The sequence below is a fragment of the Haliotis rufescens genome, unplaced genomic scaffold (assembly GCF_023055435.1).
Source record: "Haliotis rufescens isolate VD_foot unplaced genomic scaffold, xgHalRufe1.0.p SCAF_7, whole genome shotgun sequence".
Lineage (NCBI taxonomy): Eukaryota > Metazoa > Mollusca > Gastropoda > Lepetellida > Haliotidae > Haliotis > Haliotis rufescens.
The window spans coordinates 58,519,078-58,546,864 of NW_025964361.1; the positions used below are offsets into that span (position 1 = coordinate 58,519,078).

The 27,787-nt window shown below is 39.3% G+C and overlaps 1 protein-coding gene across 8 annotated transcripts; it reads right to left on the reverse strand.

Moving 5' to 3' along the window:
* Nucleotides 1-8,557: 8,557 nt before the first annotated feature.
* LOC124147557 lies at nt 8,558-27,640 on the reverse strand. 8 transcript variants are annotated; one of them, XM_048387469.1, is made up of 9 exons: nt 27,483-27,640; nt 26,689-26,799; nt 25,515-25,664; nt 21,598-21,683; nt 19,268-19,392; nt 16,268-16,420; nt 15,223-15,361; nt 12,094-14,405; nt 8,558-11,622 (listed from the first exon to the last, which is right to left on the reverse strand). In XM_048387469.1, the coding sequence occupies exons 2-9, from the start codon at nt 26,716-26,718 to the stop codon at nt 11,582-11,584; spliced, it is 3,036 nt and encodes a 1,011-aa protein (XP_048243426.1). In that variant the 5' UTR covers nt 26,719-26,799; nt 27,483-27,640; the 3' UTR covers nt 8,558-11,581. The 8 variants fall into 8 exon arrangements, with proteins under 8 accessions (XP_048243426.1, XP_048243425.1, XP_046374148.2 ...); XM_048387468.1 differs by having other exon boundaries at nt 26,689-26,802; XM_046518192.2 differs by lacking the exon at nt 27,483-27,640 and adding an exon at nt 26,953-27,101 and having other exon boundaries at nt 26,689-26,802.
* Between the last annotated feature and the right edge of the window lie 147 nt (nt 27,641-27,787).

The following is a 27,787-nucleotide window of genomic DNA, read 5'->3' on the forward strand; positions in this document are numbered from 1 at the left end:
TGTCTATTCTCAACGCAAAAGATAGCAAGTACCAGTTTCTGGTAAAACAACATGGCCTACGACACACTCCGGCGCAGTGGTGACTCAGCATAACACTATGCTGGCTGGAATCTGAGACGCTAGAATCACACACCTGTACCTACACCATGTGAAGCGGCTCTAACAAAGCATGATGACGTCATAATGTTTATCAATTGGCACCAATGACGTCATATTGCAAGGGGCATAAGCCATGGTGTTTTTGTTGTGGAAATAGAACACTTGGTAAATGTGAAAAATATAAATCGTTTTAATGCGAAAAATATGTTAATTAATTGTGATATTTTTATATTTTTGTCTATGACACTTCTAGGTTAACACTTTTAATGTGGAAAAAGTACAAGAAAAATAGGTTCATTTCCGTGTGAACTTGCCCTTTAAAGTCTTGTCTTCCAGGTTAACAAGCTACCACTATTTTTGGTACTTGTATGGACATTATTGTGCGAGCATGATCAGAATGGGTCATGGAATACTTATCCCTCCATTTGTTTTATTTGTTTTTGCCATTGATCATGCATTCAGTTTAAGTCAGTTAAGAATCTCATGTATAAAATATACACCAGAGTTTTCAAATAAACACACAGTGTATATAGTGTATAGTGCTTTTATGATGCCATGTTTGGTGGAAGATGAATTGATCAGTAACAGTTTGGAAGCAGTTCAAAAGTTCTATGTAGGATGAACAACACATCCCTACCCACAAAAACACTTTATTGTGAAAATGTCAAGTGATTCTTTCTTGACAATGGTTAAGATAGCTGGGGAAGCTGAGGTTTGAGGATGTCAGTTTGACCTCATTCCGATTCATGTTATGATTGGAGTTGTAATTACTGACTAGATCTGTAAGATGTTGAGCCCTCAAAAGTTGATTTACCGGGACTGTTGACCCCCATCCCAAAACTTGCGGGATTAAATTTTATCTGACATCAAACTTTTGAACTGCTTGCTCAGGACTCAGGCATTATCATGACTGATTCATGTGTTTGATGTGAGAACTCCTTTGATATACTGCAAGTGCAGGTGATATATCACTGATACAGATGTGGTTTATCACATCCGTCAAAGGACAGATTCACATCAATATTAACCAGCTATTTGAGTCAGTTCTGCTTTGCTTGTAATAAATACAATAACTTTGTTGCAAGAAATGTGAATATTACCATGAGTCTGTAGCTGGAAGTCTACTTGACACAGTTAATGACTGACACTTGAACAGTCTGGGTATGAAATCCTTATTAGGCAAATCTCATTCCCTAGCTTCAGGTATAAGCAGTTCTCTGTGGATTGTTTGAGAGGCATTACTTAGGAGTTGACAGATGATGAAGTAGAGACAACTTGATGGATAACAGTAATTTACAGTAAATAAAGAAGTTGTCATCCATAAAATCCATAAAATTGTCTCTACCATGTCTCTGTGGATTGGGTGGGTGGGGGGGGGGGGGGGGGGGGGACACATGTGGCCCAGTTGTCTAAGGCGCCCCGATTTGTTGTGTCCCTTGGGCATGCCAGAAACCTATGTTTGTGGGTTTGAATCCCGGTTCGCCCCAATTATGTTTCTAGGTTTGTCAGCACCATACCTGTTTTCGTGGGTTTCACCGAAGGGGTAAACGTCTGGGACCTCAATCACTTTGGGGTTTCCTCCCACAAAATGCTGGCACGCCGTGATATGACTGGGATATCGTTAAAAGCGGCGTTAAACCCAACTCACTCACTCACTCACTCACTCACTCACTCACTCTGTGGATTGAAATTGAAATTGAAACATTTTGAATATTCAGGACAATTTGTTAGGTGATGACTTTGTTTCCTTCATTCAACATTACCTTTCTAATATATACCTGTCCATATTGATGATGATGATACTAATAATACTCTAAATAGAGAAATATCAAGTGAAGAAATAGTTAAAGCTCAGTCTATTGTAAAGTGGGGTAAAGCCGCTGGATCTGGTTGATACTCTGAAATATGGAAACATGGAGGTGATATTTTACTACTATACTTACATGTTCTTTTTAATGGTACTCTGGTGAATTGGCCTAATAGTTTAATTTTCCCGCTTCACAAGAAAGGCAATACAAATGATGTTAATAACTATGGAGGAATCTCTGTAGTGGACATCTGTGGAAAAATATTTACATGTTTTAAATAATAGACTTAAAAATGTCATAGAGATATTTAACAAAAAACCATGAGTGTCAAGCTGGACAACTGATAAATTTTCTACACTACAATCACTATTTCAAAATTATTTATCCACAACCTGGGGTAGATTTTATTTTTTATTTGTAGACTTTCATAAAGAAAGCTTTTGATTCTATAAATAGAGATCTTTTATAGTATGGGTTAGCTCAATAAGATATTAAAGGCAAAATGCTGAATATGATTTGTGATATATACTCAAAGACAAGCTGTTAAAATTTAAAATATTCCGAATACATGTATTCCGCATTTCCGAATATTTTGATTGTTTTAGAGGTGTTCATCAAGGCAGTATTCTAAGTCTCCTTCTATTTAGTATGTTCATAAAGCAGCTTGAAGATACATGTAACACGGCATATTGAAGAAGATAATGTATAAAACAAGAAATCTATTGCTCAGCGTGCCGTTGTACATAACAACCTTAGCGCTACAACATAACTTTATGTTAAGGTATGGGTGTTACGATCACTCTGCGCTAAGATCCCTTTGTACAACGGCACCCTGGCCTTGACATATTAACATTATTGTCCCCCGCCGCGCGAAGCGCGAAGCGGGGGATATAGTATTCACGACCGTCCGTACGTCCCACCTGTTTATTGCCGCGATATCTCAAGAACTAAACACTGGATTGTCTTCATATTTGGAACTATGGTGTATATACAGACTCCGCAGACACCAGTCGGTTTTGGTGACCTTGAGCCCATTTTCAACGGTGTTGCCACGATATCTCAAGAACTAAACACTGGATTGTTTTCATATTTGGAACTATGGTGTATATACAGACTCCGCAGACACCAGTCGGTTTTGGTGACCTTGACCCCATTTTCAAGGTCACAGCAGGTAAATCTGCTTTTGGAGTTGGAAAACGGTGTTGCCGCGATATCTCAAGAACTAATCGCAGGATTGTCTTAATATTTGGAACTATGGTGTATATACAGACACCGCAGACACCAGTCGGTTTTGGTGACCTTGACCCTATTTTCAAGGTCACAGCAGGCAAATCTGCTTTTGGAGTTGGAAAACGGTGTTGCCACGATATCTCAAGAACTAATCGCTGGATTGTCTTCATATTTGGTATTTTGGTGTATATACAGGCGGGGGACATTTCGTCACTTCTGTGACAAATACTTGTTAAAGTTGTTAAAGATAATATTGTTTCTTCAGAATGCATGTTTGTATTATTTTTAATATTTACAGTGAGAACAATTAATCATTTCCAGTTTTGGACATGTTTATACTTGTCTTCCGCCTGGGGAAACAGCGGCCCTGCTGCTATGTTAAAGGTCAGATTGAAATTGTTTGGTGACATCATAGTTTTGGGCCTTGTAGTTTCAGATGGTGACAATGTAAAAGTTTACAAAGGACAAACAAACAACTGAAAAACAGAAAACACAACACTACATGACTTCACTTGACTTTCAGTCAGCTGAGGGGCGATCGGGTAGCCTAGTGGTTAAAGCGTTTGCTCGTCACGCTGAAGACCCGGGTTCGATTCCCGACATGGGTACAATGTGTGAAGCCCGTTTCTGGTGGCCCCCGCCGTGATATTGCTGGAATATTGCTAAAAGCGGCGTAAAATCATACTCACTCACTCACTCATTCAGTCAGCTGAGCTGAAAAAGTGAGGTGGGAGGCACTTTATTATTTATGTATTTTGTTCAAGGGATCTATATATACGGTAACTATTGATGGATGGGATTCACCAAATGAAGCATGAATGTTTAGTAGGATGAAGTACATGGTATTTCAGCAAGGAAGAAAAGGAGGGACACGCATTGTCTTTATCTGTAGGTACTCGGGGACCATGTGATGTGAAGTGTTTTTAGTTGTTTTGCAGGCAGGGATGAAACTCTATTTATTATGAATTAATGAATCAATTCTTAGTGATACAATAAATAACATATCTATTTACTGACACACTTCAAATCTTACAGTGTTTTGTGTATATTTCATATTTTACTATAAATTCTATGTTGTTGATTTTACAGCAGGGTATACATCTCAGGTCCAGACTATGTGTTGTTTTATAATCAAGAGCACCAACCTCTCCTTGAGGCAGCTTCGTGGTGAATGTGTTCTCAATTAGATTCGAAACTCTGCATAATCCCCTTTTATGGCTGACCATGGTGTATTAAAAGCAAAGAATAAATAATTTCTCACAAAAGTAGTATGTTTTGTATACAGGCTAGGGCATCTTCCCAAGGCAAGGAGTTTAACCGACTACAAACGTCCAGTTTCCACCGACCCGCAAAGATTCCGGGGTAGAATAGGTCTTCAGCAACCCATACTTGCCGTAAAAGGTGACTATGCTTGTCGTAAAAGGCAACTTACAGGATCGGGTGGTCAGGCTCCCTGACTTGGTTGATGCATGTCATCAATTCCAATTGCGTGGATCGATGCTCAAGATATCAATCACTGGATTGTCTGGTCCATTATTTACAGACCGCCGTCATATAGCTGGAATATTGCTGAGTGCGGGGTTAAACAACAAACCAACCAACCAACCAGTTTCTACCCTTGCTGAACTACGCTGGAATTTTGTGGCTTGATCGTACCGCCACTGGTGTTCGTTATGTCCCTCCTATTTACCAATCACCTCTCAGATCACTTGCATTTGCTACAAACAGAATGGCGGTGCCCAGTCAAGCTGGTCTGCTTGATAATAAGGATCTTAACTCGCAAACTCATCAAATCATTTGACCACCTTGATTAAAAGCTCGAAAAGATTTGCAAAATATCTGTCGACACCCAGTTGACAGTATACATGCTTTGCAAAACCTGCAGTCAGTCGACATCTGTATGTTGAAATGTTGTTTATGAACTGGATGTCTAGTTTGTTGCATGTGTTTCATTGGACTAAGCATAGTTAGTCCAGCCAAAATGTAACTCAATAATTCCAGCCCAGTTCAGCAAGGGTGGAAACTGGACTTTTACAGTCAGTTAATATTAAGTCCCTTGCCTTGGGAAGATGAGGCTAGTGAGGTTTGTATGTCAATGTTTGTGTTTGTTTAATTCCGCACTCAGCAATATTGCAAATGGATGAAAGGAGCCTGTAAATTATCGAGTCAGGGCCTGAAAAGTTGATAAATAAACTTTAACCCACGCCCATCTCAATGAGGTACAATGACATGCAGTAAACTATTCACCAATCCATTGAATTGCCTCTTAGGACCAGCATTGGTTGCTTGGGCTTTATTCTAAGGCAGAATCCCGATGGGGGTATGTCAAGGTAATGTATTGTGTCAAGCAGTGTCTATTCTAAAGAGCTGTGTGGGATGAATCAAAGCACCTGTCCACTGTTAGCTCATAACTTGCCCCTTGGGCATGGTGAATGTTTGTGTGTCACTGTGCCTGAAAGTCTGGTACTCAGCAGTATTCCAGCTATGTGATGGTGGCTTGTAAGTATTCTAATCTGGACCAGAATACCCAGTGATGGATATGGTGCCATCAACCAAATTACCGAAATCTGATCGTTCAAGCCTGGTCACCACATGACAAACATGGTTGTTGGTGAGTGTACGCTCACAGCAGCTTATAAGTTAGAGTGACCTCCCTTAGTTGCTTACAGTCGATGATGAATGAAGAGACTTGATCATTTGAGAAGTTTTTTTGAGGTGACAGTTTCTGGAAGGCTGGCCCTACCTACATAATATCCAAACGAGTGTGATTCGAGGCCTCCTTCCACGATCTGACTTGCATACTGTATATCTTGAAATTAAAGCGAGCGTGAATTAAATGAGAAAAAAGGTGAGTGGTCTTTCCTCTCATTAATCGACTTTGCATTTATTTCTCCAAAATGACTATAAAAAATGTGTCAAGCTTGTTGACATCTCCGCATACCAGTCGGTGAAATGATGTTGGTTCAATTATTTTATTGCCTTTGAACTTCCCGTAAGCCAGGCAACAGAGTAAACATAAATTGTGTTGTTTTTACGGAAGTGCTCTTCTCAGTGCTAATAAGCAGAGCTATTTGGAAAACACTGTTTATTGTTTTTAGTCAGCGCTAATAAGCAATGCTGTTTGATTGGATTAGGGTAAGGATATGCATCATTCCACTGGGGAAGGGGTGGGGGCAGTCGCATTGATATTGAGTCCCATTTTTGGCAAGGGGTCAGCAGTCATAGTAATTTGAAGACACATTAATTTCCAGATTTACAGTATATACAACAGAGAGGGGACAGTAACATAGTGAAAATATCCACATTCAGTTGTATTTATTATTAATATCTACTTGCCCTGTGAGGACGGGATACTTATCTGTATGTACGACAGAGAAGGGACAGTAAGATAGTGAAAATATCCACATTCAGTTGTATTTATTATTAGCATCTACTTGCCCCGTGAGGACGGGATACTTATCTGTATATACGACAGAGAAGGGACAGTAAGATAGTGAAAATATCCACATTCAGTTGTATTTATTATTAGCATCTACTTGCCCCGTGAGGACGGGATACTTATCTGTATATACGACAGAGAAGGGACAGTAAGATAGTGAAAATATCCACATTCAGTTGTATTTATTATTAGCATCTACTCGCCCCGTGAGGACGGGATACTTATCTGTATATACAACAGAGAAGGGACAGTAAGATAGTGAAAATATCCACATTCAGTTGTATTTATTATTAATATCTACTCGCCCCGTGAGTACGGGATACTTATCTGTATATACGACAGAGAGGGGACAGTAAGATAGTGAAAATATCCACATTCAGTTGTATTTATTATTAGCATCTACTTGCCCCGTGAGTACGGGATACTTATCTGTATATACGACAGAGAGGGGACAGTAAGATAGTGAAAATATCCACATTCAGTTGTATTTATTATTAATATCTACTCGCCCCGTGAGGACGGGATACTTATCTGTATATACGACAGAGAGGGGACAGTAAGATAGTGAAAATATCCACATTCAGTTGTATTTATTATTAATATCTACTCGCCCCGTGAGTACGGGATACTTATCTGTATGTACGACAGAGAAGGGACAGTAAGATAGTGAAAATATCCACATTCAGTTGTATTTATTATTAGCATCTACTTGCCCCGTGAGTACGGGATACTTATCTGTATATACGACAGAGAAGGGACAGTAAGATAGTGAAAATATCCACATTCAGTTGTATTTATTATTAATATCTACTCGCCCCGTGAGTACGGGATACTTATCTGTATATACGACAGAGAAGGGACAGTAAGATAGTGAAAATATCCACATTCAGTTGTATTTATTATTAATATCTACTCGCCCCGTGAGTACGGGATACTTATCTGTATATACGACAGAGAGGGGACAGTAAGATAGTGAAAATATCCACATTCAGTTGTATTTATTATTAGCATCTACTTGCCCCGTGAGGACGGGATACTTATCTGTATATACGACAGAGAGGGGACAGTAAGATAGTGAAAATATCCACATTCAGTTGTATTTATTATTAGCATCTACTTGCCCCGTGAGGACGGGATACTTATCTGTATATACGACAGAGAGGGGACAGTAAGATAGTGAAAATATCCACATTCAGTTGTATTTATTATTAATATCTACTCGCCCTGTGAGGACGGGATACTTATCTGTATATACGACAGAGAAGGGACAGTAACATAGTGAAAATATCCACATTCAGTTGTATTTATTATTAATATCTACTCGCCCCGTGAGTACGGGATACTTATCTGTATATACGACAGAGAGGGGACAGTAACATAGTGAAAATATCCACATTCAGTTGTATTTATTATTAATATCTACTCGCCCTGTGAGGACGGGATACTTATCTGTATATACGACAGAGAGGGGACAGTAAGATAGTGAAAATATCCACATTCAGTTGTATTTATTATTAGCATCTACTTGCCCCGTGAGGACGGGATACTTATCTGTATATACGACAGAGAGGGGACAGTAAGATAGTGAAAATATCCACATTCAGTTGTATTTATTATTAATATCTACTCGCCCTGTGAGGACGGGATACTTATCTGTATATACGACAGAGAGGGGACAGTAAGATAGTGAAAATATCCACATTCAGTTGTATTTATTATTAGCATCTACTTGCCCCGTGAGGACGGGATACTTATCTTAAAACACCAGGTTCCTGCTGGCTTCAAAGTGTTTCCGGGATTCAAGAATGTGCATGTGCCTTATTCAAGATATTCGACTGCGACAATTACTGGACATTCGTGAGTGCATTGCTATTTAATGTAGATCCGCACACTGCTGACGAAACCAGCTCTGATCAGGTAACACTGGCAGAAACTGGGTCATCGCTCAAGTGGAAATAAGATGTAACACAACACAATGAAGGCTTGTTAAAACATTGTTGTGTTTAATAACTTTTGGTTGTTAATATATATATATATGTTCTTATACAAGCATAACTTACATAAAATATTTTACTTTATATATTTTTAAGTATGACTAGAAAACGCTACCTTGTAAAAACAGAAGCAGCCCTTTGCACGTTTTATTCATGGCAAAATGCTTATCTGAGCATCTAATATCTAAAACAATCATATTCCCATATCATGTTGAAACAGTAACTGCTGAAAGTGCTTCACATGTACAGTAAGACTGTCATTGTGAGCTGGAGTGGAACAGGATCTAAAAAAACAAACACCCCCTGGGGCTGCATACTGACACACAGTCACAGATTTTGAACCACCAGATCCTCTTTAGAGTGAGTGAGTGAGTATGGTTTTCGCCGCTTTTAGCAATATTACAGCAATATCACGGCGGGGGACACCAGAAATGGGCTTCACACATTGTACCCATGTCTGGAATCGAACCCGGGTCTTCGGCATGACGAGCGAACGCTTTAACCACTAGGCTACCCGATCGCCCCGATCCTCTTTAAGAGAAACATCAGTACAGGTGCCAGAGTTTGCCCCAGAGTCACCCATGGGGGTTCACGTTTTCAGAACCATAAATGAACTCTGCAATCTCCCAAGTCTCAAGATTGTACAAGCGGAATTGCCTTTGTCACTATCAACAATGCAACCAGGGCCCTGTTCCACAAATTGGTCTTTGCCCTATGATGATCGTAGCCTACGTCAAAGTAAAGGAGTAACGACCACCTCGGCGCTAAGATCGCTGCCCAGGGCCCTGTTCCTCAAATCTTAGTGCTACGATGATCGTAAGCCTATGTTAAGGTATGATCACCTAAGAACTAATATAGATAATAGGAACGAGCCCTACGACGATGGTAAGTCTATGCTAAAGTATGGGAGGAGTGCTATGATTGTTTTGTGGAACAGGGACCAGAACAGTATCCTTCCTAAAGACAAAATTAGAGATGGGAATCTGTAACATACCAACTTTGGTAATAAAGCATCAGTACTTGAGCAATGGTGGTAAATTTCAAACAAAGCTTAAAATTCACATAGCTGCCTTTTTTACAATTATACCGGTATGTGAAGTATTTCATACCCACAAGGGAAGCCAGATAAAGGGTATTAAATATTCTGTAATGCTCCTGGCAATAATTATTTCTATTAATAACTTGTTGTTTCATTGGTTGCCGGTACTACTTTCATTTGTTCTTTCTCTAGCTGAGCTGATATAGAATGAGACATCGCAGAATTTTGTCTTCACTATCCATCATCTTGTGGTGGAATGCATGTTTGGCATCAAATTCTTCAAGTTCAGAAACTTAAGCATTGGCTTACTGAGCTGCTGCAGTTTTACCTTGTTACATTCTAGCACCTGCCGATGTTGACTTATAAAATTTTATAAGTCAACATTTGTTATGTCAATGAAGTTAACATGTTTCTTACGTTTTGCATGTTGTTTTGTATAAGTAAGTGATACAAATATACTAAACTTGAATGGTAATAGAAAACTATTTTACAGAACCCGATGTGCCATGAAAAGGTCACTTCCTGTTGCGCAGGGATACATTTGTATTGGGCTTTAATTCCCCAGGGAAAGATGAACCATAATTCCTCGTAGCTCGTTAGTTACTCTCATAATATCCAACATCACATAAAATCTTGGACCTTAAATTACTTAAAACAAAGTGGCCTAAATATGAAATAATATTATAAATATTGTAAAAAACATAGCAACTGGTCCAACAATAACGACATCTTGTTGTAACAGTCATGTAGCAAATATCTGAAGATGGTGATGAAATGTCTAGTCTCTAGAGGTACAACTGGGTGTTTTACATGAGTTCAAATTGATTTTACATTTTTATTTTTAATGATTTACTGTTGCAGTATTCAGACCGGTAGTTTGTTCATAAACAAAATATGAAAAAATGTTTGTTGCACAAATTTATGAGGTCAAATTGGTCAAAATTATGGATCATGAATATTTGGGGGCACATTTGTTTTGTAGTGAAGACTGAGCACACAATATCATAAAAATGTCCCCAAAAAATGTTCATGAACCTTACCTTTCTTTGTTTGGTATATATAGTGACTCTTCAAAAACTACAACGTCTCACTTCAGCTGAACGAACAGGAGATACCAAACTTGGTAAATCAAAATAAAACATTTGTGATAAAACTTTACAGTTTTAACTATATTTAATGTATGCTAGGCATTGTTTTTTATGCTCAGAATAATATTACTGTGTGTCATCACATTTTATTTTTTTTAAATCAAAATCGGTATTGCCTCATAGCAACTAATTATATGAACTATAACATACAGTAATTGTAACTAATTATATGAACTATAACATACAGTAATTGTAACTAATTATATGAACTATAACATACAGTAATTGTAACTAATTATATGAACTAAAACATACACATATAATGATTAATGATATGAAACTAAATATTTCTACAAAACAAATAAAACCTTTGAAGAAAATGTAACGAAATAAACAAAAACATGCATGTACTAAGTAAACTGATATGTACTTGAAACTTGGCTATGTGAGATTCTTGTGTCTCAACCATCTCAAGAAAATACAACGGCCAGAAAAACAAAATCTGGAAATACTTCAGCTGTTTGATTCTGATGCTTGAACAAAATGGACATTCATACACATTGTATGTTTACACTAAAGCCTATCGACAACAGTGTAGATTGCTGTCTTGATTAGCGACTGGTTGTAAAAAACCCAAAACATTCATATATGACACGGATTGTAGTGAGGTAAAGAAACTAATAAAATATACCAGCAGTATCTTTAAAAAATTGTTTAATATTTCACTTAACTAACCCATCTGAGAACTCTTGATTTGGACACACACATGCCATGATACATTTATGTAATGCTGCCATAATAACATTTGTAATACAAGTGACAGATTTCCACTGGCGTCATAATGTTAAATGATTCATGATGAATGGTGGTGCTGATTTGTTCCCTCACTCGAACCTCCCTAGTAGTCCTCTGCCCCGGCCAACAACTGAAACAATTATACACAAGTTGAACAATTTAACATATTTACACTAATCTACAACATTTTTAGATATTTAATATGGAATATTGCTTGGAGTTTAAATACACTGTCCATAGTAGCTTAATTTAAATGAAATATAAATGAGATCAGACGATTATTAGATATAAGTTAGAGCCAAATCAGCTCTTCAGCAGGAGAGCTGATACGGTTGAGAAAGATCACACAACTAATGAGACTGGGATACTAAAACATTATGTGCACAGTTAGCAGTCATCCAAGGGAAGTAACTCTGACAATCATTCCGTCATAGTGACTTGGAGTCGATCACCAGTTTTGTTTATATGAATACGCATGTCATGTATGATATATAATTGTACTATTTTATATTAATACATGACCTCACATTACAATTCTGTTGTGATCACGATGCATGAAATCATTACACACCAAGTCCTGATGACACACGATGACCCCTACCTTGTTTGATATACAACTGCAACTGGTCGGGATCCTTCGATCTTCGACTTCCTTCCGACATAGACACACCATGGGCTGACCTAGAACTGTCTCTCTCTTGACTTTTTCTGACTGACACGATTCTCTGATAGGAATCAGACTCTACTCCAGAATCAGCAGCAACGACATCCGACTCCGACGAAGCTGACTTAATGCGACCTTCAAGCATGCTCGTTGCAGCCATCTTGGGTTGAGCATTAAGTCTTGTACCACATGTTTTATCAGAAGACTGATACCGACTTGATAACACAGATGACAATTCATTAGGCTTGGGTTGAGTCCTTTCTTCACATGATCTGACTTGGGGAGGGGTTCTGATGCTGTCTCTCAGAGGGCGAAACCTTATCTCTGCTTTGGAAAGAGATTCACCATGTGTTGAGGAGCCAACCCAACTCTGTGGTAGAGCCTTAGGTCGAGCATTCCTCTGTCTTACAGTACCATGAAATGTTTCATCTCTGATAAACTCAACACAGTTGGATGTCAAAATTTCGTCATTAGAATTGGATGGAAAAACACCTCCAGCATAGAAAACATGAGGACAATCAACATGAGGACAATCAACATGAGGACAATCAACATGAGGACGATCAACATGAGGACAATCAACATGAGGACGATCAACATGAGGACAATCAACAGGAAAGCGATTTCCATGCTCAGTACCGTCAACATGGCGAGAAGGTTTTTCATTTTCCGACAAAAATGGCCCTGTTCTTCTCTCCTTTGATTTGAGCCTGTCAAGAATGGATGACAGGCCCCTGCCCATAGGAGGCAAGTATCCATTTGTAACCTGTGGTCCAGCTGGGAAACGATCAGGTGAAGCTGAACCAGAGGTATTTGTCTGATTATGTACAGGAGTGGGTGAGTTTCTAAATGCTGCTGGTGATCTATGACTTGCTGGAAGACTACAATAAGAAGCCTGGTTTAATTCTGGATCAAAATGAAAGGCACTGACATGAGTATCTTTTAAAGCTTTTGTTTGGTTGCCACCATTGGTTGGGATGTGAAGAATGTTCTTTAACATTGATGTCAATTCGTCACAGCTGATATCGTTCTTGAGTATACATTTTTCACAGCTATCAGAACTCAATTTCAACTCTGAAGGTTTCCTTTGTTCAACACAGACTTTCTTAGTTGCAGTTATTTGACTTTTTTGTTTGAATTTAGAGGTAGGAGAGTCATTTTCTGAGTCATCCTGATTTGAAGAAGAGGTGTCCGTATTCACACATTGTCCTTTCTCAAATCCAGAATGTTTTAAAAACCGTCGATACCTTTTGCTGTCAGAGTTGTCACTACTGTTTGATTCTTCATTGTTTGATCCTCTCATTATATCTCTTAGACTACAGTGTTTACAGTTTGTTTGTTCCTCAGGCTCAGGCTCTGATGCATGGCCCATCATTGCTGCATCACCAAGAGCTCTCCTCATCACACGGTTCCTTGCATCATCGACCATACAGTTCCTTGCATCATCGACCATACAGTTTCTTGTATCATCAACCAAACCGTTTCTTGTGTCATCAACCACACCATTTCTTGTGTCATTGATCCCACTGTTTCTTGTGTCATCGATCCCACTTTTTCTTGTGTCATCGACCCCACTGTTTCTTGTGTCATTGATCACACCGTTTCTTGTGTCACCAACCAAACCGTTTCTTGTGTCACCAACCAAACCGTTTCTTGTGTCACCAACCACACCGTTTCTTGTATCAATGAAACTATGTTTATAGTTGTCATTCTTTGAATAATTTTTCTTGACATTGATGGCCATGTTTCTTGCGTAAGCATCACTCCCTGATGATACACCAGCTTGTGTCTGTGTGGCATCAGACTGCTTCAAATCCCTTGCCTCAATTTCATCACCTTCACAGTCATTTTTATCAGAAAACATACTCTCTTCTAACTTTGAAGCTCTGTTTGATCCACAATTGTTTCTTCCACCTCCCCTAGAACTTACATCACATGTTCTGTCACGACAGGGTAACTTTAAGTCTGATTGCGATTTCTTCAAATTTGACGTACAGGCTATCTTTTCTTCTAAGCTCAATGACACCCCGTTAGTCTTCTCGATGGCATATGTAAGGTGTTGTATAAAGGTGGAACTATTCCCTGCACCAGGCTGGGAGCAGGCTCCATCTGCTGTTGTCGAGCCAGGAGAAGATGGACCGTGTGGGTCGTCAACTTCTTGTGCAATGGAGACAACGTTTTCCAGGATATTTTGAAGAGTCTTGAAGAATGTATTGGTTGTTTGAGGCAAAACCCTTCCATTTGCTTCGCTGCAAAAACAAAATGTGTCAGTGTGACAACTATGTCATGGCACGTATTAGGCTAACAAAATAATAGTCTTGGTTCTCAGACTCTGCCCGCATTATCATAAAGTCCGCCACATGTTTTTATTATTTCCATAAAAATAAAAAATCCTCATTCCTAAAAACAATATGATCCAAAATAGCACACAGTTACTTCCCTGTGCACTGCTTTACTGGGCATCTTGTGTTATGGTCATGGCGGCAATAGAACTTTGTATGCTTTTTATGTAGGGAGGCCCTTTCCCAGGTTGATGGTACACAACTGTTTATTTCGTTATATACTATTTGAAGAAGCCAAGAAAATTTTTAAAAAAGGAGCTAATTTGTCCAATCTGACACTGCCCTTTTGAGAGGGCAACTGAACTCAGATCAAAATATGCATTACTTGTGTAATTGTCACATGGAAAGCATGGTGATAAGGCCAATGAGACACGTATAAAAGCTGCTGAGAATGAACATAATTCTTTCAAAGATGCCAATATTTATGTTAAAAATAAGAATCTTTAAAGAAACCACTTCTTCCGGGGTCCAAAGCACTATGGTCAATGGTCCAGGGTCAAAGCACTATGGTCAATGGTCCAGGGTCCAAAGCACTATGGTCAATGGTCTGGGATCCAAAGCGCTATGGTCAATGGTCTGGTGTCCAAAGCACTTTGGCCATCGTCCAAGGTCCAAAGCACTACAGTAAATGGTCAAAGTTCCAAAGCACTAGGGTCAATAGTCCGGGTTCCAAAGCACTACAAAGTAATATACAAGTAATAAGCACATTACAGTGATGCATCACCTTTTCATTAAGGTCCTCTTGATGTGAGAGATGTTCCTGTGCTGCTGCCCTATCAGGTCTCCGTGAAGGACAGATGTCTTGCCACACTTCAATCCATTGATGTCCGCTATCAGCCTCTCTGCATCCAGTCTGTTGCTTGCTGCCATAAAGAGGATCGGGGCATGGTCAACCATAGTATCAGAGATGACATTCTCAGCATTTTTATTGTCTTATTGGCTGACTAAAACCATGCTCAGTAATGTTTGAGCTATATGACGCCAGCCTATATAACTAATTGAATCCGGACAAGACAGTCTCGATCCCATCAGTTGTCTCTTTTAAGCATGGATTGCTGAAGACCACTTTTAACCGGTATTATGTGCAATGATGCATGCTGTCAGGGTACGGTGACAAGCTATCAAGCATGTCACTGAGTCTGACCACCCGATCCATTTGGTCGCCTCTTATGACCAGCATAGGTTGCTGAGGACTTACTCTAACACAAAATCTCACAGATGAATTGACCCACCCCCTAACAAAGGGAGATAACTACATGATTCATTAATTATTAAACTTGTTAATGCAGACAATTTCACAGGATTGTTTAATAAGCATTTTAAAGGGAATGGTATTTGATTACTGGGATTGACTCTACACAACAAGATGGGATGTGGGTACGTTGTCTGACCGTGTATGCCTTGCTGTAAGGTCTTTGATTACTGGGTTTGACTGTACACAAGATGGGATCTGGGTAACTTCTTTGATAGGCATTTAGAAGTTGGAGTACTAAGTAAGGATAAGAAATTTATGGATGAACAACTTCTTTCTTACAATTAAGAGCCGGGTTTTGAGGGGCCTAGATGTTTCTCCTATGTAAGCTTGTCCACAATTGCACGGAATGTGGTACACTGCTCCTGATGGTTCTGGCTTGTGGCTGGATGGTGGTTTCCCTGTGGCTTTAATTGTGTACGTTGTCTGACCGTGTATGCCTTGCTGTAAGGTCTTTGATTACTTTGATAACTGGGTTTGACTGTACACAAGATGGGATCTGGGTACGTTGTCTGACCGTGTATGCCTTGCTGTCTGTTCATCTCGGTGCAGCAGTCTCGCAGTCGACTCTCACTCAGCAAGTTGTCCATGGACATGCGGGTCATCTCCAGGTGTCTGGCGGGCGGGGCAGACTGGACACGTCGTTGATGTGTGTCTTCCAGATGACCCTCTGACATGGTCAACAGATTGAATGTGAGTCAGTGAATATGTTACAGCTTAATTAACAAATAGATAATAATTAGTATGACCCAGACAGGGATTTATCTAGACCTGATCACAGGCTGATATCTGGCCCCTAATCTGCAGCCAACTTCATTAATAATTTCCAAAATGCAGTTTTCTAACTTAATGGCTTAGTAGAGATAACCTGTTTTTTCAACAGGACATATATATAGGAAGAAGTTTTAATGCTTAGTCTTACATTATTGCACTGAATACAATTTCAATATACAACATTAATATACCTCTGAATCTAAGAAATTTAGAACTTTTAAGAAATCCATTCCCTCCCCCCTCATTCAATGAACCTTCGATAGCTCAATGCAGCGGTGCAGGGTTCCTAAATGATTATACTTTGTGCAGTGCCTCGGCTTCACCCCCTCGGACATGAGTGGACCATTACACTTTTCTTGAAACATCGAGCCGAAGTACACTTCCTTCAACGTACCCCCACAAAAAAATGGTTTATTAGACTATTTGATAATAAAAAGTGTTCAATGTATATCTGGACTTATGTTTGTAATCTAATTTATTTATTTAATCCAAACTTGTAGGTAACAATGCAGTTTACTGGGCGCATCTTATTAGTGCTAATTGGCTCATGCGGCAGACTGTGGCTCTCACTTGTCGGATCACGCGTTCCTCCTTGATCCTAAGGTTAGTTGTGTGTGGGTAGGGATAAGTTACCCCAACTTTACCCTCAGCCCATGGATCCCCTTTCTGATCAAGTACGCCTTTTGGCTTTCCTATCAAACACCCTTTCATGACCTTTAGGTTGGGCACCACTCGCCAATCAAACGCCCCTTTACTATCCTTGGGGTTACTTGTGAGGTAGGGTACAGGTTAGCTCACTCTTTTCACAAATTAATCCAATGTAAAGAAACTGTATACCGTATTCGACATAATAAGCCCCCCGCTCTAATAAGCGCCCACGGATATTTGCGAATATATTGGCTAGTGAACAATCCCAATTAGCACTCCTTCCGATTGATCAATGTTAACAAGATTTATTTATTAGTGTATGATACGCACTCGTGTGTTATATGCAACCTTAATTATGGGCAATTAAATTCTGGAAATATATATCTGTCGTACATGAACACAAAATTTATTTTTCACCAAAATAATATTCTAAAAAGAGCTCCCTATTTCTAATTTTGAGAGCGCCTGGGCACATATCACATCGAATGCGGTAATTTTCATCGTTTTGAGTTTCACAGAAAAAAGTATGCCTGGTAAAGTGCAGTAGTCCCAGATTGTATTCAATGTTGGTTACATTAATTTTGGTGAAATCATATGTGAACTGATCGGCAGATCGCACCATCTTACCCTTACTTACAGCAACCATGATCAGATTACTGATAGGGACCATCACTTGACAACAGTGTTATTGCACAACTAAAAGAGAAGTCATGTCATTTGAGGTTTTCCATGAAAACAACTACTAATATTTCAAGTTTGAAGTAATAGACAACACAAAAAGAGATGCATCATCACTTTTTGATTCCATGGTAGTGGCATTTGTTTACAAGGACTGGCTGAACTGACTGCTGAAGATACAGAGTAGAGCTGCCCGATAGTGACAAGAACAAAGCTTTGGTCTCATATCTCCCCCATCTTCAAATCACTACATTGGCTGTGAATCCGCAAGAGGATTGATTTGAAAATCCTCACTCTTGTCAAACAGTCTCTTCATAAAACTGGTCCTTCAAGAAGTGTTTCTCCAATACAAATCCACCAGAAATCTCTGATCATATAACCAACTTCTTCTGTCTGTACCAAATAAACTAAAGTCCTTTGGTGCTCGACCCTTCTCTCACACTGTTGCCTCTCTATGGAACTCCCTTGCCTTCAGCCGCAAAAGTGCACCTAGTATCACTGTGTTTTAGTTTTGAACGCTACAACTGAATGTGTGTATATTCACTATCTTCATGATCTTTACTGTCCCCTCTCTGTCGTATATACTGTAAATCTTGAAATTAATGAGTCTCCAAATTAATATGACTGCTGACCCCTAGCCAAAAATGGGACTCAATATCAATATGACTGCCCGCACCCCATCCCCAGTGGAATGACACATATCCTACCTTAATCCAATCAAACAGCAAATAGCACCGCTTATTAGCGCTGACTAAAAACAATAAACAGTGCTTTCCTAAAAACAAAACACACAGTTTATATGTTTACACTGTTGAACCAACAGCAGTTCAATAATTGGTATGCAGAGGTGTAAACAAGCTTGACAAGAGCATTTAGAGCTCTTGACCCCAGCAGTGATAACTCACCGGATGCCAAATGCGTAATTCTTATTCTTTGTATGACATTGATACATACTTGTTACAACTGCTGCTGAAAAACCTTGTTTATATTCAAGTTGGTATTCCTGCTATTTCCAAGTGTCTTTTTGTCGATAGTCATTTGGAGACATAAATGCGAAGTTAATTAACGCAAGAAAAGACCACTCGCCTTTTTCACATTTAATTTATGCTTGCGTTAATTTCAAGATTTACGCATTCAACATGTCCTCGGTGATGTGGAGTTTTGGACTATACAATTAGCCTATTATTATTATTATTATTATTATTATTCCAAGTACTTCCACGTAGCCAGTCCTACTGTCCGAGGTAAATGTAGTTCAAGTCCGCAACCCTGATATAGTGCAACTTCTCATGCAGTGACAGAAGGGAAAGAACATAGTATTCCTACATCCATAGTTTAGTTCTCCAGATTCGCGCATGGCACTACCTGGAACACAGGAGTTCCTGGGACATGACAGTGCACTCATCAAGTAACCTACCAGCCACCAGCTTCTTTCTAGTGTCAGTAGACAGTTCCACATTCAGTATCCACCCCTTCAGAGTCCATTGGTCCAATTCCCTCACTGCCGTCAGCGCTGCCTTGGGGTCAGCGAATCTCACAAAACTGAGGAGAGAAGATCAATGATGCTTGAAAACCACACTGGAAGATTGTCACTGAGTCATACTAAAGACCTAAAATAACATGGAAAAACAGAATTCCCTTCTGCAAGCATTAGCAGTACAACATCTTCATCAAATCCACTTCCCAAAACAAACGACTATAAAAAGAGAACAAGCATGAAATATTCATATCCCGCGCCAATATGACATGTCCGTTGTGTGCATTTTTTATGCATTTACAGTTGTATTTGTAATGAGATGTGTTATAACTTAAACAAGTATTTGTCACAAAGTGACGAAATGTCCCCCGCCTGTATATACACCATAGTACCAAATATGAAGACAATCCAGCGATTAGTTCTTGAGATATTGCGGCAACACCGTTTTCCGACTCCAAAAACAGATTTGCCTGCTGTGACCTTGAAAATGGGGTGCCACTGTTCATGTTACCACCATGCACTGTGATGAAGTAGGCTGGTTTGGGTGCCACTTGTAAACTGTGTTTTCACAATAATTCACCATATACCTTGTCAAAGCCCCTTTGTCAAGTGGTATACATCTCAATTAGGTTATTATGGTAACGGTTCTCAGGCAACCCTGTGTAGATGTTTTTGTAGAATATGTAAACGGTTTCTGAATTATGCTCTTGCTAAGGAAACATTTGTAAAAACTCCCAAACTATCAAAAGGCATGGTTTTCAAGATCTGCTCTGGAAACAAGGACTACCGCCATTTTCGGCCTAAGTCAAAGTCGTTGCTATGGAAACTTGAAAAAAATAAAAATTTTAAAAATCCCAAACTATCAAAAGGCACCAGTTCACCACTAGACCTATCTATTTGACAAGTTTGGTAAAGAAATATTGTACGATTTTTCAAGTTCTGCTCCGGAAACAAGGACTACCGCCATTTTCAGTCTAAGTCAAAGTCGTTGCCGTGGAAACTCGAAAAATAATGTTTTCAAAAATCCCAAACTATCAAAAGGCACCAGTTCACCACAAGACTTATCTATGTGCCAAGTTTGGTTGAGATATCTCTCACGGTTTTTGTGTTCTGCTCCGGAAACGAAATGTGACGGACGGACGGATGGATGGAAGGACGGCACCCATTCCTATATCCCCCTTCTACTTCGTGGCAGGGGATAATAACCATGGTATGCCCAATGACAACAACACCCAAGCCACACGATGGCAACCTTCACCCAAGTGGCGCGATGGCTCGGGAACTTGGTTGACTGCATGTCATCATTCCCCAAGGGTATGGATCGTTGCTCACAATATCGATCACTGGATTGTCTGGGTCAGGCTTGATTATTTACCAATTGCCTTGAAATAGTTGGAATATTGCTGAGTGTGGCACTACGCAAGAAACAAAACTGGAAACACAAATTGTAACAATATTCAACATGAAATATAAGTTCCAGAGAGAAGCTGTGACAGGGAGAAATAGAAGGGAACTCTAATGCAACCAAAAGTTAGATTAGGCTTAAAAAAATAAAAGAACTGGTTCTCAGGCAATGGCTTTTGAAAATTCAGTGCGGGCGGGTGGTGTTTTTTTTGGTTGTTTTGTTGTTCAAACTAGTATGTAACCAAATAAACAGTTGTGTAACAATCAACTTGGCAAGGCCTCCCTACATAAATGTATTCCTTGATGAGTAAAATACTGGAATACAGTATTTGACTAACATTGGAATACTTAAGGATTTTTTGTTTGTTTATAAAATGGAAATAAAAATGAAAGGTGCAGCAAACTTTATAATGATGTGAGTGGAGCCTGAGAATAAAGGTAACCGTATTCGACGTAAAGGCGCTCTCAAAATTAGAAAGAGGGGGCTCTTATTAGAATATAATTTTTGTGAAAGAGTTGAAAGATCGTAAATTTGTGGTTTAGGCTGACAGCCTTAAATGATACAAAAGAAAAGTCTGTACGTATAAGACACGCCAGATATATTTTTCCAGAATTTAATTTCCCGTAATTAAGTGTGCATATAACACACGAAGGGTGCTAATTGGGATTGTTCACTAGCCAATATATTAGCAAATATCGCCGTGGGCGCTTATTAGAGAGGGGCGCTTATTACGTCGAATATGGTATTATTATTTTTGCCACAGCAGATGAATGAGCTGATTATGTGAATGACTCATCTATTGACATGAATAGACATGTGAACCTAAAAACTGATAATGAATGAGCCGATTATTTGAACCACTCACCCATAGATATGTGAACCCTGCACATAATCAGCAATATATGTCGTTAAAATAGGACCACAGTGCTTGAAGAGTTCATACAGTTCCTCCTGAAACAACAAACAGACATGTGTAGCGCCAATTAAACATCAGTAGAACTAGGAAGTGTTTGTTGGAGTGAATGTTGTTTTAGGCTGCGGCCAGCAATACTCGAGTTGTATAAAACAGACTGGAGACAGTCGGGTTTGTTTGAAATAACTTACTGTCCATAAGCCAGGTGAGTGAGTGAGTGTGTTGGGTTTAACGCCGCTTTTAACAGTATTCCAGTTATATCACGGCACGTCAGCTTAATGTGGGAGGAAAGCCTGAAGTGATGCAGGTCTCAGACGCTTACCACTTCGGTGAAACCCACGAGCACGGGTTTGGTACTGACAAACCAAGAATTATAATCAGGATGAACCCGGAATAGAACCCACAATATAAGTTTATGGCGTGTCCAAGGGACGCAACTCTGTGGCACCTCAGATGTGTAACGATACATCAAACTATCGATTGATTGTGATTGCTTATCTCACGATAGTACACTATCAATTGCAACTTGAAACAATTGATACTATTGGCAATAGTTTGTCTAACTATCGATAGTTTCGATTGTTAATTTGTTTGGTACATTTACTTTCTTAAAAAACAATTAAAGAGTTTGTATAGTCAAATACCAGTCATTCAATCACATTCATTCACATTGGTGCTAAAACACTGCAGTAACCTGAGACTTTACCAGTTACATGAAGTGAAATTTTTTTTTCATGTTTTTGAAATGTCAATTTGAACTTGTTTTCTTTTCATTTCTTGTTTTCTTTACATATAGTATCAGAAAGTTATAATTATTTTGATGGTGTCAGTCAAAATGCTGAAATATATGCTGCTAAAGCCTGCTTTAATTGCAAGTAAAAACTATCGCAATAGTAAGGCCACTATCGCAATAGTTGTTTTAACTATCGCAATAGCCAAAAATGCCTCAATAGTCACCCCTACTCAGATGACTGGGCCACCTGTGCCCTCTATCTGTCTCCATATTAAACAATGATAACCATGATCACTGTAGACTTTCCTGTCCCTTGGCACACCCAGTTACTCGACGTACATTTCACATTAATTGATGGAATCTGTAGCACCGATATTTTACACAATATGTTTATTTTATGGTAAAACTGATAGTAACTGATACAAAATGTTGAGGGATTGCAGAATATCTTTAGTTTTTGGATAATGGATAAGTGCATTTACTCCCATGCTTAATATTCACATGGGGGAGCAACCCTTTAGAGGCTGCACACTGCCATCTCCCTGAGGTAAGGGAGTTAACTGACCGTAAAAAACCAGTTTCCACCCTTGCCGAACCAGCCTGGAATTTCTGGGTTCAATCGTAGCGCCACTAGTGGATATTGTAAGGTATGTCCCCTCTATGTCCCTCCTACTGACCAGTCCCCTCTATGTCCCTCCTATTGACCAATCAGATTCCACCTCTCAACTCACTTGCATTGATAGATAATCAAAGTCAATATTGTAATAAAACTTGTCTTACTTCGTGAAGTCAAAATCATGTGATCACCTAGATTCAAAACATGAAAAGATTTGGAAAATATCTGTTGACGCTGAGCATCTAGGCTGACGTCACAGAGCACTGGTTTGTCAGGGGATAAGTCGCCCATTAGTCTGAGTCATAGTTTTCTGCATCACCGAGGACAAGCTATGTATATTATTTGTATCCACTGACAATTGTATGCGTATAGGCAGTGTTCGAAATATCTGCCTGCCCAACCGTCCGAGACGGGTTGATTTCAACTCGGGCTGCCAGATTTTCAAATCCCCCTGCCCGACGGTCGGGTTATATTTCATATGTGACAATATTCTAAATATTTCCCGATGATAATCATTAATTCACATGTAAAGATGAATGATAAAATGTAACCAAAAAGAAACCCCGTCAGCTTATCCTGAGAAACATATGATTATAGTGGGCAGGCAGGTTTTGGTCAGGGCTGGCAAGTATTTCAGCTAGCCAGTCCTGTGGTCTGGCTGAAATTTTTGGGAGTTTCATACCCTGGTATAGGATAAAATATTGTACATCCGGAAACACCCTGTTCACTTCTCTCATCACCTGATGAAATACAAGTGATTGAGTTGTGTGCCCTGTTGACATGGTTGAAGAAAACACCTTGATTACGTGAGGGAAAGAATTTGTGATCATAAGTATTACAAACACATCTCTGCCATCAACATGTTCAATTTTGTTCATGCAGTGCAATACAAGCTCCATTGTGTACACAATACAGGGTCATCATGATTGATCAAGTGATGTATAGAGCAAGGATCTGGCGTCTTACCCACCCAAGTGGGACGAGACAGGTAGGCTATACAGTGAGGGCTCTGACATGCTTTGTCAGTTAGTTTTTTGTGGGGTTTTGTTAGCTGTTTCACTTTGTTCACATATGTGGAAGAGCACAGGATTCTGTTGCAAAATCTGGGAGTGTTTTGACAATAGTCATTTCAGGAGGGAAACCAGATCACTTTTCAGTTACTGTAATCCTGAGCAGAATGTTGTTATCAGCTGATGTGGAATCTAATCCAAGGCCTATCGCAATGGAAGCTCTTAATGATGTTAAATCGGCGATCTTGGATGTCATGGATGAGATAATGGAATTCAGAACTCTAATGCAGACCGAAATAAATTCAACAAAAGCCCAGTTGATGCATGCGACAAACAATTGTGATCAATGAGCAGGGCTCGATTTATCTATATAAAACATGCACAAGTGCAACCAGGTGTTGTAATATGCAGCTTAACATTCATGTCTGCATGTACTAAGTGCATGTAAAAAAAATCAAATTTGTGTCTGATTGACTATGTCCACACAAAATTGATCCTTGATCACTCAGTACCTCTAAAGTTTATTTTACCATACAACATCACTAATCTCAGTGTTCGTGTAACGTCCTTTCTTAGGCATCATGTCTTCAAACCGTGGGTACCTCAAGATTATGTGCACATGTTACTATCACGTTTGACACCAATGCGTCATTTATGTCTGTGACACTGGCCGCAGACTGGCCCATGTTTCAACTTTGGTAAATTTATGGGACCAGAATGCTACCTGGTTTTGTTTGATTCAACTTGGTTTTCATGTCAACATGTACCTGGTGCAAGTTAAATCAAGTTCCTTAAATTGAGCCCCGATCAGAAACACTACAGTAGTTAAAGAGTAGAGTGATGTCAAAAATGGCAGCACCACCATCTGATATTGATGGTTTGAACTCTAAATCTGAACTACCTGAATACAACCAAAAAAAACAGGCTGAAAGAATGGCCAGATAGAGCATAAAGTCCTGATTTGGAAATTTACCTTTGAATTTTTGCTATGTATGTAGATTTATATTATCAATGGCTGTGTTGTCAGAGACAGTCGTGGTGCTTTTACTTACATCTCTGAACAAGGATGTACTGTCAGCAGGGTTTTACCGTGACTTACTAAAAAGGGGGTCCCCAATAATTAATTTTAAGAATCTGTACGTTTAAATAATTACTTTTAGGGCCTGGAATGAATCAGTGATCCTGTGGACAGAGGTCATGATTGCAGGAGATATAGCTTGGGTGAGATCAAGCGATATCTACATTATAGATATCTCTGCAATGAAATTGCTTTGCAGACCATTGTGACTTCATTGGTTATCATGACGTCACAAATGGCTCTGCTACTGAAGCTGTTAGCATGGTTAGTAGTACTTTCTACACTTAAGACACTGCTTATTATTGTCTTACCTTCAAATGTTGAGTTTATGTGTATTAAAGTGGCCCTAACTATAGAGATATGTTTTGTATTGCAAGAAGTGCTTTGTTACAGCCCCAGGAAACACTATCATTAGTTACCATGGTTACGTACCTTTGTTGCCTCCCTGTGTAGACGGCCAACAAAGACAGAGTAAGTGCCAGAGCCTTTCCTCTCGTCCCCACTCATACTGCCCGGGCTGATGGCTGCAGCTGCCTCCCAGGCTGAAACATACAGGGGTGGTAAGTGACTGTCAAAACAGATCTGTACCAAAAAGGAACAAATAGTTTGGTATAATCAGAGCTACAGATAAGCTACATATTTGCATAAAATCCCCCCCCCCCCCCCCCCCCCCCCCCCAAATATTCAAAACCCAACTACTTTCAATTAATTTGCATACAGAACGCATGAATTAAAGGAAAAACTCAAATGTATAAAAACAGCATGTGTGAATACCCAGTGCAGCTTGTATTATATGCGAATAGGGGAAGGAAGACCTATTCTACCCCGGATCTTCGTGGGTCGATTTGCATCTGACGTAAAAAATATGAAAGGAATCCTGAATACAGTTTAATCCTGGTAATTAATCCAACAGTGTTGAACAAAAATATCCTTTTGAATGCTGACTGAGCCAGAAACTTCAGCGAAATTCATGCACATTCCTCAAAGGGTGCTGAAGGGTGCTTTGGTCCATGAATGTATATTTATTTCGACTAAAAGGTCCTGTGATTGAGGTCTTGATGTGTATAATGAACAGATCGTGTGATTTGTAAACATACAGTATTGGGCCAGTGGGTGACCACAATAACCAGATGTCCCATGGGCAATAATTGAATACATTTGCTGACATAACATATGTTGTTACATATAAAGGCCCTTATTATTTTTGAGAATTTTTTTAATTGATATTTTTCATAACAGTCCACTTTTTATATGTTTCTTAACACATAAGATCTGTCAATATGTTGTTTTCCCATACCCAAAATCAAGGCATTGAAAATAAATCATTTTGAGTAATGCATTGATCAAGTTCATTTAAATATCCACCCAAAACGTGATACACACAAGTATTACACACATTTTCCTCAGATGAGCTTTTCACGGAGTGTATTTGTCAGTCTATGGCCACTGGCTGACATGGACCACACTATTTTTGAGATTGTAGAATAAAATCCCCTTCGACAAATGACCCCTGGGAACAAACAAAAACCCATGACAAAATGGGTTAAGCTAACTTGTGCAGGTTTTATGTAAAGAAGTAAAATAATAAAATATGTAAAAAACTTACATCTTCTGTTTCTTTACTAGATCTAATCATGCTTATTGTGGTCTTTTATCCAAAGGGGGTTTTGTTCCGTGAGGGCTTGCCCGTACACCTTTTTTCACATCTCTCGGTTGGCTGCTGATGACGAACAAACCTGTTAGCCCCCCAGATCACTGATATAAACACACATTTCATCGAGTCGTGAACTTGGCCAACCCAAAATAACACATCACTGCGGATTTGAGCTTGCTAATCAAATGCTGAAACCTCTTTAATATACTCTCCTACCTTGCGGATATCTCAGCGCCATGTTGGCGACTCGTCACATCTTTCACAGTCCATTCAAGATATTGCATATGCTTTTCATCCGTTTCATGTTTGACAAGTCTACACATTTTCATAAACAAATGTCAAAGAATGGTTACGGTTCATTAAGAAAGTATGCTAATACGTGAAAATCTACTTGTTTTAGCTCAGTTATCCTTTGTTTACATTGGTTGTACGGCTCCACGTGCTATCATCGAAGCCCTACGGGGAGCTAGCGATACGGTCACTGACTGACTGATATAGAAGATTTAACGTGCGCTTTCCGACTGCAGCGTATTTCGCACACGGGATACGGTCACTTTAATGCATACATATTTATAGAATACTAAACGAGCTCCCGTGTAGTACCAATTTTATTAAACGAGTGAATAGTTCTGGTATCTGACGAGCGAAAGCGAGTCAGATACCACAACTATTCACGAGTTTCATAAAATTGGTACTACACGGGAGCGAGTTTAGTATTTTATTTATTACTCGTCATTTGTACCTACGTAAAAATCAGCTGATTGACTCCGTACGTCGCATCCCGAGTTCAAATCTGGTCATGCGTATGAATACAAAGTCATGTAAATAGTCATCGTCAAGTGCATCTATAATATCAAAATTTTAGCAATTCCAATGGAGAAAACACCCGAACGCTCTTTTTTTCCACAATAAATCTACTTCTAAATCTAATGAACTTCCTGCGAAACTTCGAAACTGCGGTAATGTTTCGAAAACAATAACAAAACAAGTTTATTCGTTCGTTGACAAGGCCAAGGTCACAACGTCACATGACCGCAGGCAGAGGGATTCC

Coding starts and splice junctions, on each gene's coding strand:
- LOC124147557 (XM_048387469.1), bottom strand. CDS start 26,718: ATGATTAGATCTAGTAAAGAAACAGAAGAT. Junction 21,684..25,514: donor TACACAGGGAGGCAACAAAG/GTACGTAACCAT, acceptor TTGTTGTTTCAG/GAGGAACTGTATGAACTCTT. Junction 16,421..19,267: donor TAGAAAGAAGCTGGTGGCTG/GTAGGTTACTTG, acceptor TGACCATGTCAG/AGGGTCATCTGGAAGACACA.